This window comes from Pogona vitticeps, chromosome 2 (assembly GCF_051106095.1).
Source record: "Pogona vitticeps strain Pit_001003342236 chromosome 2, PviZW2.1, whole genome shotgun sequence".
Taxonomy (NCBI): Eukaryota; Metazoa; Chordata; class Lepidosauria; order Squamata; family Agamidae; genus Pogona; species Pogona vitticeps.
Window position 1 is genome coordinate 301,692,250 of NC_135784.1, and position 14,823 is coordinate 301,707,072.

General features: G+C 41.4%; 1 protein-coding gene across 4 annotated transcripts in view; it reads left to right on the top strand.

The window, feature by feature from the left end:
- The window catches only part of MYO5B (myosin VB), a 339,707-nt gene that overhangs the window by 244,220 nt on the left and 80,664 nt on the right, over positions 1-14,823 (top strand). For all 4 annotated transcript variants that reach the window (XM_072992940.2, XM_072992941.2, XM_072992942.2 and 1 more), the window contains exons 18-20: positions 6,646-6,760; positions 8,259-8,470; positions 12,741-12,897. In XM_072992940.2, the coding sequence (XP_072849041.2) occupies positions 6,646-6,760; positions 8,259-8,470; positions 12,741-12,897 (484 nt within the window). The remainder of the gene's footprint in view (positions 1-6,645; positions 6,761-8,258; positions 8,471-12,740; positions 12,898-14,823) is intronic.

Genomic DNA, 14,823 nt, shown 5'->3' on the forward strand with positions numbered 1-14,823 from the left:
TGGTATTTTCGTCATACAGAAAAGGGAGTGCTCAGTTCCCACCTCCTTCTTTTATTATTATTATTATTATTATTATTATTATTATTATTATTATTATTATTATTATTATTATTATTATTATTATTATTATTATTATTATTATTATTATTATTATTATTATTATTATTATTTTTATTTTTATTTTTATTTTTATTTTTATTTTTATTTTTATTTTTTTATTTATTTATACCCACCTATCTAGTCGGTTAAGACCACTCTATTTACATCACCTCTTTATATATGGAAGATGAAAAATATTAGAGCTGCATTGTCCATGTACATTGGCCACATGGGCTAAGATCCTGGAAGATCAGACTTCCATAATTAATGCAAGTTTGAGAATTCTGCTTTGCTCGGTAAGGAATTTAAGAGTGCTGTTGTTTAGAGAGTATGAAGTTCCCATCAGCAAAATGCATTACAAAAAAAGATGTACTGTCAACGTAAGTTGAAAAATTGCACACGTTTTTCTGCCAACAGCAACCGATAATTGTGACAAAATGCCTGCATTTTTTGAGCCATGAAAAAGTATGCAAACATTTATCTCTCCTTCTTTAAAATATCTTATCAAAAATATATGCCGTGGCTTGCTTGTCCTTATCAGTTGAAAGCTCACCTCAGCAGATCCCTCAAATAGCCAGGAGTGGTTGAAGTTGTCACTTGAATGTTCCAGAATCCTCTTCTGTTCATCTCAGCTGTCGGTCGGGGGCGACAGCCTTGTTTCAGTTTGTTGTAAAAAAAAAAAATCACAGCTGCTAAACTTTTAGAGACACTGCACATACATAATTAAAATGTTTTCTATTGGCGCCCTTCTCGGAATGATTTTTCATAATGTGCCATCAGCTGTCCTGTCATCCTTTCTAGAAAAAAACAGAGCAGTAAATTAATATACTGTAGTCTCCTTCCTCCCACCCTTTTTGTCCCTCCCTCCCTCTCTCTGAATGTATGTATATGTATTTTAAGAGCCTTGAGTTTGCTGTGGTTTTTTGCTGGCTTTACTACAGAAGTATGATTCAGCATTATATTTATAGTTGGTTGTAACACTTCAGAGTGCATTGTCCCACATTGATAGGAGCAAGAGATATAAGCTCACATGGAGCAATGAGGGGAAGGGATGGGTCAGTGCAAGTGTGAGCTGGCTCGGTTCTTGAAGGCTGGGGTCGCAAGGAGCGTTTCTGAATTCTGTTGCAGTGTCTCCAACCACATTCTTTCACAATTGAAGATCCAGTGCACCCATCTCTATTTCTCTGAAGTGAGTTCAAGAGTACCTTCTTCCTAGTATTTGCACATGGGAGTGTAGCCTTACTCTAGTATATGTGAGCAGGCCAACATAGGGTGCTGTGTGCTCCAGCCAAAGGTAATGAGGTTGCTTCCTCTGTGTCTACCGTTCATTTGTCAGCCCGTATGGAGAAAGACCACTGATTCAACATCTCTCAAAGGCTAGCCTGAAACATGGCTCTTCAGGCTTGGAACTTCAGATGAACTACAAATCCCATCTATATAATGTCTTGCCAAGAAACATATGGGACTTTTGTATTTCTCCCCCTTCCACCCATGTTTTCTAATGTCTAGCCTGATGAAAAAAATTCCAAAAGACATGAAAACTCCCCTGTGAATGATTCAATAAGGATATTAACCAAACACCGATTCCATATGGTAGATACCCACTGAACTGGGAGTTTCTACATAGTTTTTGTGGTTAATAGCAACTGCTAAGAAGACATCACCTTGTCTCAAGGCTGCTGGTTCCATGAATTAATCATTTGTTCTGTGAAGAAATAACTGATCTTGGGTGTTCTTGACTAAATGGAGCACATAGACCCCCACCTTGCAGATTTACACAGCTTCATATATTATTTTCCATTCTGCACCTGTGTTGAGCTAGCTTTGTTAATGTTGTGCATGCAAACCCATTACAGGTGGTCTTGTTTTTCCTGACTTTGCACCCTGACTGTATTTGTTGGCTTGGACAACTCATCTTGATCATAGGATTTCACATTCCTTTAAAAAAAGAAGTACATCATCTCCGGTCACCCTCTTTTTCACATAGGTCAAATTTACTTATTGGAATGAATTATTCTCCAACTTTGGGAGTATTTATCTCAATCAATTTCTCAGTTTTTTGGCTTTGCGCTCTTTCTTCAGGATTGTTAGAGGGATGTACATTGCTGAGGTGTAGTTCGCTCCTTTAGTTCTGTCTCATGATGTGCTATATATCTGTCTCAAAATAACTCCAGCATCCAATCCTCTGCTAGGATGGCGACGTGTTCTCTTTTGCAGATGACAGTATCCTATTTAAGGAAGTGTCTAATATGGTTCTTTAAAAAAAAGATGTTCTCTATCTGAAGGACTGTCTGGTCCAAATCTGATTTACAGATAAAGAACCAGAAGGAGTGAAATCAGGGACCATGGAGTTGGTTAGTAGAGACCCAGTAGGTTCCACTCTTCCCCACATAGGTGAGAAGCATTGCAATCCAGTTAAAAAGCTGCTTGCAATTTGGTGAAGGTCAAGACCATCCCAGTTGCTGTGTACAGGGGTGAAAGATAGACCATGAAGAAAACAGACAGGAAATGAAATTGGTTTGTTTGAAGCATGGTGCTGGAGGAGAGCTTTGTGAGTATCACGGACTGCTGCTGAACTGCGATTTCTATTAGTCTTACCTAGCATCACCAATAATTGAGGCATAAAGACAAACCAGTTGGGTCCAGATCAAATCAAGCCTGAACTCTCCAGAAGCAAAAATGATGGAATTGAGGCTGTTCTACTTTGGACACATCATGAGAAGTCTTAACCTTCCCATGATGGTTAGAGCTGAGCAGAACCTTCATTATAGGACATATTGAGGTTATTTGTTCTTTGGATCGCTATAGGTTGGAGGCAATTGACAGCATAGAACAACAGCAAATATTTTGCACGTGTATGTATTAATTGCCATGTACAGTTCCATGTAAGTTTCTATGATCTTTTGTCTCCTCTCAGTTCCCTTCCCTTCCCTTTCCTTCCTTCCTTCCTTCCTTCCTTCCTTCCTTCCTTCCTTCCTTCCTTCCTTCCTTCCTTCCTTCCTTCCTTCCTTTATTTATTTATTTATTTATTTATTTATTTATTTATTTATTTATTTATTTATTTATTTATTTATTTATTTATTTATTTATTTATTTATTTATTTATTTAGTGCAAGTTCTTTTTTTCTTTCTGCTTTTTTTCTTTTTGGTGCAGTGCAAGCAATCATGCTATCAGTTCTCCGCTCTTTATTTTCTTTCCATTCCTGTACTTTATACTTAAATCATGTCTTTTTTTAAAAACGGAATCTTTAAATTTGACAAAATATGTAAATTGACACATTGTGTTTGGATTGCATGTTTGTTTGATTGCATGTATGTAGGCTTTAATTGCAAGAGGTGGAAAAAGCCCTCTCAAGCTGTCCAGAGGTCTTACCTTCATGAAACATGGTGTGTGTGTGGGGGGGGGGGGATGGATCAGATGGACAATCTTCCACCCAGGCAGAATGCTCAAAACTGGGTTGAAGGGGAAGAAGCTGATACATCCCACAAGTATACGGCTGCCACAATTTTGCCACATGCCAATTGAGCCATTGTTTGCATGTTTAGGATAGGAAACATCTCACCCTCCAGATGCTAATGATCTGCTGCTCCCATGAGCCCTAGTGAGCATAGCCAAGCACTGAGGTATCATGGGAGCTGTGGTCTCAAATCTGGAGGTTTTCCATCCCATATTTCCAAAGATACCCATGGAAGGAACTGCATTTTGTGGGAAACATGGAGCATTAGTTGAACCTCAGCCCCAACTCACATGTTAAACATTGCTGGACATGAGTTCTTGTTTTTACTAAGTTCCTTTTGTGCTTTTGGTATTTAAGGAGAGGAGGCTTCAAGCTTGATTAATGTGCTTATCAAAGAGAGTAAATATAATTGATCACTTGCCTTTTTACTGGCACATAAGCTCCAACTGTTGCAAAAGAATACAAGCAGAGCCTCAACCCTTTGCTGTGCTGTAGGGGTTTGAAGCTCTCACTCCCCTTTCTTTTATTTTCTTTGTTTCAGCTTTTTTAAAAACACTTCCATGCTTTTAATTATGGCAGCAATTGTTGGCAGTCTCAGAATCTCCTAGCGATTCCATTTAAAAGGGCTATTTTGAGGGGTCCATAACTCAGTAGTTGTAATTTATGGTGTGCTGAAAGTTGGCAATTGGTGAGCCAATTTCAGAATCCACTCCGTGGGCTCTAAATCTAAATATGATGACAGGAAATGACTCTTCCCACAGTGGCAAAATACTATAGTGTTTGGCCTTCTTGAATTAGAGCTTTGTCACAAGCTGCTCATGGCCCAGCACGGCCCACAAATTTTTAACCGAAGATTTAATTTGGAGATAGAATGAAATCAAAGCTCAAGATTTAAATAAAGGTTAACAGAGGCAACAAGAATGGCCAAGTTTCTTTTACAAAAGGCCTCCCTTGTCTTAATACAGAGTTGTTTGGGAAGCTGCATTGCCCACATGTGGGAGCTTAGAAATTCACAGCAGTTCCATTAAGTTCAATGCATTCCAGACCATTTGTTTGCATTTTGGGTTTAATGGTTGAATGAACTGCCAGCCTGCTTTCCCCCTAACTGTGCTGGCAGGAACCTGAAAGAGCAATTCAGCTGTATTTCAGCTGAAGAATCTAGTATCTTGATTTCTTTATAAGAGAGTCAAAGGCTCATGTAAGGTGTGTTGATGTCTGATCTTAAATATAGCAAGCAGTCCCACAGCAGAACCTTAAGAATTTATTTTTTGCATCTACATTTCACAAAATCCCCCAGCCAAAATGGCAGATGTAACGGGCTGAAGTAGTTGATGGTTTGCTTTATGAAGTTGAGAGCCAGCCGTGGGATCATCAGTTCCATCTCTTCTTCCTTGTTAATTGTGTTCCCGCCACCTCTGCTGTCCCCTGCATTCCTAATGCTGACTGATCTTCACCATTAGCCAGTGGCGGGTTTTCAAAATCTCTGCTAATACTAAAGCCAGTTGTGCATTAACTAGAATTGGCATTTTGTTTGATAAAAGCTTAAACCATCGTAAGTGTGTGTGAAGGAGGAGAATATTGATAGAAAAGTGATGGCCTTCGTGGAGAAAATATTGAAAAAGTGTGAAGGTGCTTCCTTTCCTTGCTTTTGGAAGGAAAAGGGGGTAACCATTATCTCCCTCTCAGGTTTTCACATTCTTAGGAGTGCACCATTTTGGGCTGATGTATTAAGAATACCATGTGCTTTCCAGGCCTAAGTGTGAGTGAGGGTAAAGATGTGTTAGCACTGCCCACATATGAAGGTTTAAATGGAAGGCAGGGAACATGTGCACAGACTCCCTTTTCCTGCATCCACTGTCTTTAGACCTTCATGTATGAAGTCCTGGAGTCGAGGGACTGCATGCAGGGACACAGCGTTCTAGTCTTGTACATACACCTCATGCGCTCATGCTTGCTCACCACTGAATAGGACCTCTGAATATGCTGGGATGCCTGCTGTTTTGCCTTGCAAAGAATTGCTAGGGTGCAGTCCTGCTGAGATGTTCATAAAGCATGTTGTGAATCAGAAGCCTATGAATAACAATAGAGGAAGCCCACAAACAGCCCTTCAGTTTGCCCTGTCAGCCAATCCGCTCAAATTCAGCACTTCTGAATTTGTAAAGAGATAGCACACTGCCATCTTTGCAAAGTTTCATTGGTGTAGACCAGTGGTTCTTAACCTTTGTTACTCGGATGCTTTTGAACTGCAACTCCGAGAAACCCCAGTCAACACAGCTGGTGGTGGAGGCTTCTGGGAGTTGCAGTCCAAAACACCTGAGTAACTCAAGGTTAACCAGTGGTGTAGACCACACGGTTTCTGATTTGTCTCTACCTAGCAAGAATAGATTGCCAGGTTTTGCATTTAAGAATAACCTGGGAGTTTATTTTCCTGATGCCTGCAGCTTTGTTTGGTCTGGAAACTGGCTGTGCCATATTCTGAATTTGACAATCTTTTTTGCAGAAGCTTTAAACTGCTCTTGATGTTCACAAATGTAGGAATCCTGTTGCTTACCATCATTTTTGTTTGCTGGAGGGAGGTGTTCTCGCCCCCCCCTCCCTAGTACTCAGAAGTGTGGGTCCATTATAGTTTTTCTAACTCTTGTGGGACAGCTGCTTCAGTTTTGTTGCTTTTACATATTTTCCTGGATAGCTATGGTTCCTATTATTTGAAAGTAGTAAGAAAAGAGAAACACCTAACATGAGAGGGATAACTAAATAAAAGAAGCCCTGCCTTTTCGTTTGCAAGAACTGTTGAGGACTGTTAATGATAGGCCTTGCTGGACAGCTCAGTGGTTTAGGCATCTGGCTGAGGAGCCAGAGGTGAGGAGTTAAATTCCTCCCTGTGTCTCATAGGCAGGAGCTCAGCTTCATGATCCGTGACTCCTTCCAGCTCTGGAGTTCTAAGATTGTAAGATTTTTGGAAGTCATGACTTCATGGAGTCACTATGAAGTGTGAACAGCTTGGTGGCAATTAAGAACAACGTGGGTTCCCATAACAAGTCTTCTGGCTTTATAAATTATGCAGAATCCTTCATATTTCCTTTTCTAGGTGGACCTACCATGACTTCCTGAATAGGTATCGAGTTCTGATGAAAAAAAGAGATATCTCGAGAAAGGAAGACAAGAAGCTTGTGTGTAAAGCACTGTTAGAAAGCCTGGTTAAGGTGAGAAGCATTAAGAGTCCCCCCCCCATCGTCTCACCTGTGTTTAATGCTGAAGTGTATGAGCTCTGTAGACCATGTTACGTGTTATCCTGTGCACTTCACAGTTGACCAGTGATGTGATCTTACGAAGTTTCTTTGCACTCACCCCCCCCCCAGAACTGGTCAGCTCTTCTTTTAAACATGAAAAATATATATATTTTTAACATTCATGCATTAAACTGACATGTTCATTCCAAGCTATGCATATTCACTTACAACAGGCGTTTGGTACTTTCCCCTATGCATGTGATACTGCCCAGATGTAGACTTTCCCAGGCTGTAAGCTATTGCCCTTATTGGAATGCTATTGGTAGAATTATATCCCCACTTCCTAAGGCAACAGAAGACAAATAAAAAATCTGGCATGATAATGATTTTGAAGGTGCCAAAAGGATTTTAAAAAGAGAAGATCTGAGGCTGTGTTTGGTATAATGGATTTCACAGAGATGTTGTACTTGTTACTACCTATACGAGGAACGAATGAAATCCAGCCCTCTGGGTATTGTTGGACTGGAGTTCCCATCAGCTCTGCCCAGCACACCGCGTGGTGGAGAATGCTGGGAATTGTCTGGCAACAGTTGGCAGGTTTGCACTATGCCCATCCCTGTTCTATGCCATGACTTTGAGTGTGACTACATGGTCAACTACTGCAAAATTTGCTCCGCTTATAAAACGAGTGACTTCAAAGTATTTTTTACTGACTGCATGACACAAAGGATGATTCAAATTGGTCCAGCCTTTTTTGCTCCCAAAGCAGCTTCCCCCCCTCCCGCTGCTGCTAGGGAGGCTTCTCTGTTTTCAAGCTGAAATTATTCAAATGGGATTTTTCCCCATGTGGCTAGTTGTGATACATTTCAGTGACATAGGCAGTTGGGGCATGTTGTTCAGGCCCAGGGAGACACATCCCTGCATTAGAGATGGGTGCCCACTCACAGGCAGCACCTCGGCTTCCCTTCCCTGCCTCCTCTGTGTGCTGCCTCTGCATGGATTGCCTGCCAGAGGAGGCAGGGCTGGGAAGCACCGAATACCTGTTCGTCTGAAGGATGAACTGACACAAATGACCCAACGAGTGGTTTGTGTTCATCTCTACCCTGCATTCTTTCCTCTCCACCATTTGGCCTCTGAATTTTTTTAAAAAGGGGAGGACTGTGGACTTGAATGTGACTCATGTCATATCCAATATGAGTGGTGAACTCCCAAATCAATCTGCAGCCCCTGTGTGAGCACTGCGTTAGATTTCAAATGTAATACAGACTGCAGCTCAAATCTCAGCAAAGTGTAGTTGCACCTTTTGTAAGAAAGGTGGAAGCAGCCTTTTGAGGATATTTGTGATCTGCATCAATGTAATACCTTTGCTTCCTTTCATTCAGGTGTAAAACTTGCCATTGCAATTCCTATAGGCAACCCTAACTGCTTGTTTTTCTTAAAACCTTTAATGCTTTCTTATGTTTTGGCAAAGGATCCTGACAAGTTCCAGTTTGGCCGTACAAAAATCTTTTTCCGCGCTGGTCAGGTGGCATACTTGGAGAAATTGCGGGCAGATAAGTTCCGTGCTGCTACTATCATGATCCAGAAGACGGTACGAGGTTGGTTGCAAAGACTCAAGTACAGGAGGATGAGAGAAGCAGCAATAACAGTCCAGCGGTACACGAGAGGATACCTGGCACGCAGGTGAGCCTAAGATGCATCTTTCCAAGAGAATTGGCTGCTGTTACAGATGTGCTGTTCTTTAGCAGTGGTAACGTTGAAAGTGAGGCACTTTGATATTTTAAAGTAGGGATGGATAAAGTATGGTTGATGCTTGTTTGTTGAAAAGGGCTTATTTTCACTTTTGGAGGCCTTCAAGATTGGCAGTTTTCATATTAGGAACCAGAGCAGAGGCAAACAACTGAAAGATTAAAACTGTACGTGCTTACTAGGGTCTTCCTATAGTTTCTTTAATGGCCCCCTTCATTAGTTTAGAGGCCCTGAGCGGCCTAATTTGACTCCCAAGCTCACTAAAATCACCCATGCCCGTTTTAAATTACAATCAAATTCATACAGATCTATAAAGCCCTTATGTACTTAAAAGGGCTTTAGCAAGCACCAACCTACTCCTGCCCTTTTTCAAGTATCCTTTGGAAGCTGTAAAGGAGGGGGAAGGTGGTTTGTCTATTTCAGGGGACAAAATTCAGGGACAGGAAATTCATCATCACCCCTACGGGGGGTTCCCTACGGGTACAATGAGTTCCTGACATAGCAATTCTGGTGAAAATATAAGACATAAGACATAAGACATAAGAAATTTATTTGTCATTGCACTCACAAGTGGGTGCAACAAATGAGGTGCTCTTCCCCAAGGTAAAACTGGACAACACCACTACAAAAAAAAAAAGTTAAAAATATACACAACACTCACCATTCAAATATAGATACCTCGTTTCTCCCAGCAGTGGTAATCCTAACTAGAATAAACCCTTTGAAATTAAATGGGATCTAGGCTAGGGATGATTGACATGTCTCATTCATTTCAGTGGGGCTGCATTAAGCAGAGTTTAAATAGGGTTTAGCCCATGGTGGCCACCATCAATTGAACTTGTTTCTCGACACTGATACACTTTAGAGCAGCCAAAGTGTACCTACCCATTAGTAATTCTATTAGTGCTCCATAGGAATTATACCTGCATTATCAATAAAAAGGTAAAGGTTCCCCTTGACAATTTTTGTCCAGTCGTGTTCGACTCTAGGGGGCGGTGCTCATCCCTGTTTCCAAGCCATAGAGCCAGCATTTTGTCCGAAGACAATCTTCCGTGGTCACATGGCCAGTGCGACTTAGACACGGAACGCTGTTACCTTCCCACCGAAGTGGTCCCTATTTATCTCTCTGCATTTGCATGCTTTCGAACCGCTAGGTTGGCGGGAGCTGGGACAAGCGACGGGAGCTCACTCCATCGCGTGGATTCGATCTTACGACTGCTGGTCTTCTGACCCTGCAGCACATGCTTCTGCGGTTTAGCCCGCAGCGCCACCACGTCCCACGCATTATCAATACCTGCAAACAAAACCTGTGTTTATGACTGATAACAAATCACAAACAGAGCTAAAGAACAATAATACTAATCTCAGAACTGGATGGGACCCTATGGATCCTCACGTTCAGCCCCTATCAAGGAGGCCCGGTAGGGAATCGAACTACCAATCTCTCGCTTCACAGCCAGAAACCTAAATCATTGAGCTTATCCAGCATTTGAAAACCATGGGAAGTATGTGAAGCTCCTGCTGCAATAATAATCAGACATTCTTGGCACTAATGGAATTACCCCTTCTGATTGCCCGTAGTGTATCAGTCTCTGTGGAAGAACTTGATAAGAGAAGTTATATAAAGAATTATCAATGACTCCTTGCCTGCTTGTCCAGCTAATATTTCATCCATGCATTTAAGTTACCTGCTCTAACTTTGAAACTTACGGTTTGAGAGTTTATACCTGTCTTGAGGTGTGTGAAAGTTTCTTCTCTCCTGAACACTGGCACGTCTAAGCTTCCTGTATAATAATACAGTGGGGTCTCGACTTATGAACTTAATCCGTATTGGAAGGCAGTTCTCAGGTTGAAAAGTTCTTAAGTCGAATCTGCATTTCCCATAGGAATGCATTGAAAACCATTTAATCCGTATCTGCTCTTTTCGTCCATAGAAACTAATGGGAAGCTGCTATTCTGCCTTCTGCCACTAGAGGGGGATATTTTTTCTTTTTTTCCTTTTAACCTAAGATGACTTAGCTTTGAAAAAAAGGAAAAAAAGAGTTCGTAACTCGAATCTGAGTTCGTAAGTCGAGTCCATATATTCCTATGAGAGTGGTTCGTAAGTCGAAACGTTCGTATGTCGAGCCATTCGTAAGTCGAGACCCCACTGTAAACTCATCTTTCATCACATGATTAAAACCAGGTCACCTTGGAGGAATCAAAGTCCATTGGAAACTGGATTAAATTCCTTTTCCTGGACTCTTCTAAACATAGGGTAAATCATAAAATGCAGTGAAGCACTCTTTAAAAACATGCAGTTTTACACATATTTATTGAGAGAGATGCAATAATTAGCTGGTTGTAAATTCCCCAAGTAAAGGCTGTCAACCTTGGTGGTACACAAGGATATGGAGTGCATCCTAAATTAAACACTGCGTTGCAATAGCTTGGAGTCATACTCCCTGATGTTGCCAAACTAATGCACGTTGCTTTAAATGTCAAATCAATTTGCTGCTTTTTTTGCTGGACTTTTTGTAGCCGGTAGTTTCTCTGCAGTGTACTTTCTTTTGATGCTTGGGGACTGGAAGAGCTAATCTTGATGAGGATGTCATTCAAGTTTTGAAATGTAAGTTCAGAGCACACAACCTGAAGAGAAATTGAATAAATGCATGTGCTACTTTTAGAATATATATCTTGAAAGGACATAAAGAACTTACCATACACTGCGGCCAAATTTTTGCAAGCTGACTGGCAAGGCTAGGTAATCTGTTATGCGGACAAGGAAAGGTATTCTTGTCCCGTGTACTGAATTTAAAAGTCTATCTGATAACAGTCTTGTAGGTTCCACTTTCTTTTCCACTCATTAAAAATTCTTGAGCATTAAAAAAACAAAGATTTAAATAGAGGTTCGGTAACATGAAAATTGAATAGCAACAACAAATTTAGCAACTGCTGCAGAGAAAAAAGGATTTTTATCTAACAGCGTAGGAACAAGGTCTCCAGCCAAATTCCACTGATGTCTTCACTGGAGCTGACGTCCGTGTAGAAGAGAGTTTCTGCAACAGGCAGAAGCTTTCATGTAGAAATTTAGCTGTTCTAATGATTAACATGGAACTGAGATCCAGGAATTCCATGGGTCTAGTATCGCTTTGGCAAAGAATTTCACTAGATAGCATTAGGCAAGCCACTATAGATATGAGGTGTGCATAAGAATTTCAGGGGCTGGTAAGAACTAGTTTTTTTTCCAAATCCTATGATCAGCAGCAGATATTTGGCATAATTCAGAAATTGTATGCAGAAGTTCCTGGATTCAAGCCCCAACATCTCCATGTCGCGCTGCAAAAAACTCCCACTTGACTCCTTGGAGAAATGCAGCCAGTTAAGTGTTGAACTGAATGGACTCATAGCTTCAGTTGGGATGTATGTCCACTATACAGTAATAGCAGTTTGATTCCAGTTTAATGCCCTTGGATCTTATGGATCCTTTGATGCAGTATTTAGAATTCCTTCCCAAAATTTTCTAGTGCACCTCCCTGAATAACAGCAGAAAATTCTTAAGTCCCTCACCAAACTACAGATCCCAGAATCCCCCGAGGATGGAGCTATGGCAGTTATAATGTATTCTGACTGCTGTAACTCTGTAGTCTGTGCTTTCAGCATAAAGCAGCTTTGTGCATTCCTATGGTCTTACATTCCTCAAACCTGGACAAGTAGGCAAAGCAGCCCATTTTCAGACTCTTGTTTTCTCGTTCTGCAAAAATCAGAAAAACAACAAGTTTCAGAAACGGAGCATGAAAATGTAAACCCTGTTGGAGTTGCCGGTTATTAATTTCCAATAAGGGTGACAATCCTGTGTCTGGAAATACAGTTTTATGCTTCTAAGTTTTGTTAGGGGCTTTCTTAGCTTCATTCGCTTTCTGTCATAGAGTGTGATAGAACTCAGGTGGTGAGTACCACTCGAAATTAAGAGTAAGCCAGAAGCATGTTCAAGGGAAGGGTAGCTCAAGAAGGCAACCCACCCATGAGTGAGAACTGGGCATACTCAATAGACCAAGGGGGAAAAAGAATGTTGAAAAAGAAGACTTAGGGGGATGAGATGGAGTGTTGTAGAAGGGAGCATGCTAACTGGAAACCTGAACAGGAGCACAACGTAGTTCTGCAAGTTTAATTCCGTGTCCCATCTATAGTTGTTAAATATCTGCCCATCCCTGCTTTTTTATAGATTGGCTGATCGACACAGGAAGACAAGAGCAGCCATTATTTTCCAGAAACAATATCGAATGTTGAGGATCCGCCGCGCTTACCAAACAATCCGTAGAGCTGCCGTCACGATCCAGGCCTTCACCCGGGGGATGTTTGTCAGGAAGACTTATCAAAAGGTGTGCTTGATGGTTTGAAAATGTCTATGTCTTCCAAACATGCGCAGCTCCAAAGTTTCCACGTCAGCTTTGTGGCTGCAGAGGTCCCTTTTTGGCTTTGGCTTTCACTGAAAACAAAGAGAACCTTCTGAAAATATTCACCTGATGGCACCAATACTAGACAGGGTCAGAAATGGAGAGTGGGAGGAGGTGAAAAATCTGGAAGAGTCCAGGCAGCCACTTCTAGTTTTGATGGTGCATCAGAAAACAATACAGTACAGTACAGCTAAACCTTTCTAAGGTTTAAAAAAAACAACCCAGGTACAGTGGCAGGGAGAGAAAGACATTTTTCATCTATCCCTCTGTGTTTGGGGGAGTATGGTGCACTGGAGTGCTTTGAGGGGCTGCAGAAATACCCTGGGGAGGACTAATTATGGTCTCCAGACAACATTTCACTCCCTCCTGATCTGAAATACCTGCATTTTAGATTAGTTGTGGCCTTAGCATTTCTCAAGATTCTATTACTTGCACTCACTGGTTTAAGTCAAGTAGTGTAATGTTTGTATTTCTCGTACTCTTGTCAGGTCATGTGACTGGTGGGCAACACTATATACAAGCCACAGCTTCTTAATTACCGGTAATTAATCACTGCAGCGATTTAGACTTTTTGAGTTCAATTAGCAGGGATAAGTAATATGATTTTTACCAACATCTCTGAGTCTTAGAGGCTGACTAGACAGGTGCAGGAACAGGCTGGTTTGCTCTTAAAAACGTTTTCGTTGGAGGAAACCATCCCACATGTATCAAGGCACCCTCTAATTTTCAGCCCCCAGGGCGGGGCTCCACCTCTCTCAGGTTCGACTCTGCCCCTTTGTGCAGACGTGACTCCGCCTCCCCCATGCAGGGTTCCGTTGTGACTGGAATCAAAGGGGCTGAAAATGATCACTGCGTGGAGGGAGGTGAAGTTGTACATGCTCAGGCGAACGCCTTAAATGTATGCCCCCCTATGCATACATTTCTGATCCCCTGTCAGGAGCTTCCACTTTTTTTGGTGGAGTTGGGATTGTTCTGGTTTGGATCAATTCCAGCACGTATGATTGCTGGAACCGATCCAAAGCAAGCCCTCCAGTTTGAATTTGAAAGTACTAATGAAATGGCTCAATAAGCAAGCCACTTCAGGATATTGGCAAATTAATCACTTCCTCTGCTCCTTGGCAGAGTGACAGGACAATTTTTTTACTGTATATGGACTATCACTTAAGTGCTGCATCAGTTATAAAAATCATTTTAATCTTCTTCTTTTTTGCCCTATCTTAAAGGGCCAGTCAAGAAACCACCTGCAGTTGAATCCACAGTGGTGTCTTGGGTTGTAAGCAGTTTGTCAACTGACACTTTAAGAGCAGGCCAAGAAAAGATTTTAAAAAAACGGATGCTGTACACCAGTGACAGCCTATATATAGTCAAATCAAACAAAATTCGGAGACTAATTTGCCAGTATCCTAAAGTAGCCCACTTATTAAGTCACTTTACAATATTGGCCAAAACAATTTCTGTGTGAACAGAGGGGTGTAATCCCAACTATTCCAAAGTGCCCCACATTAGCTTGCTCTCTTAGACTAATTGCTAATAGAATTACGTTGCTAATAGAAATGCAGGTCACAAAATGATGTGGAAGCACACCAGGTACTGGGACCTCACCGAGGAAGTTACATGAGGAAGTGCCTTTTATTTGGCCAGACTATCAACCCATTTAGCCTGATATTGTCTGCTCTGACTGGCATCCACTGCCCAAGATCTCAGGCACAAATGTCCCTCACACATGATACCTGACCTTTCTAAATGGAAAGTCTTAAGAATTGGATCTTGAAGACCTTCATCATGGAACACAGGTCGCCTACTCTTAGTCATGACTTGGAAAAGGTGTGTGTTTGGAATTCTTTTTTTGTT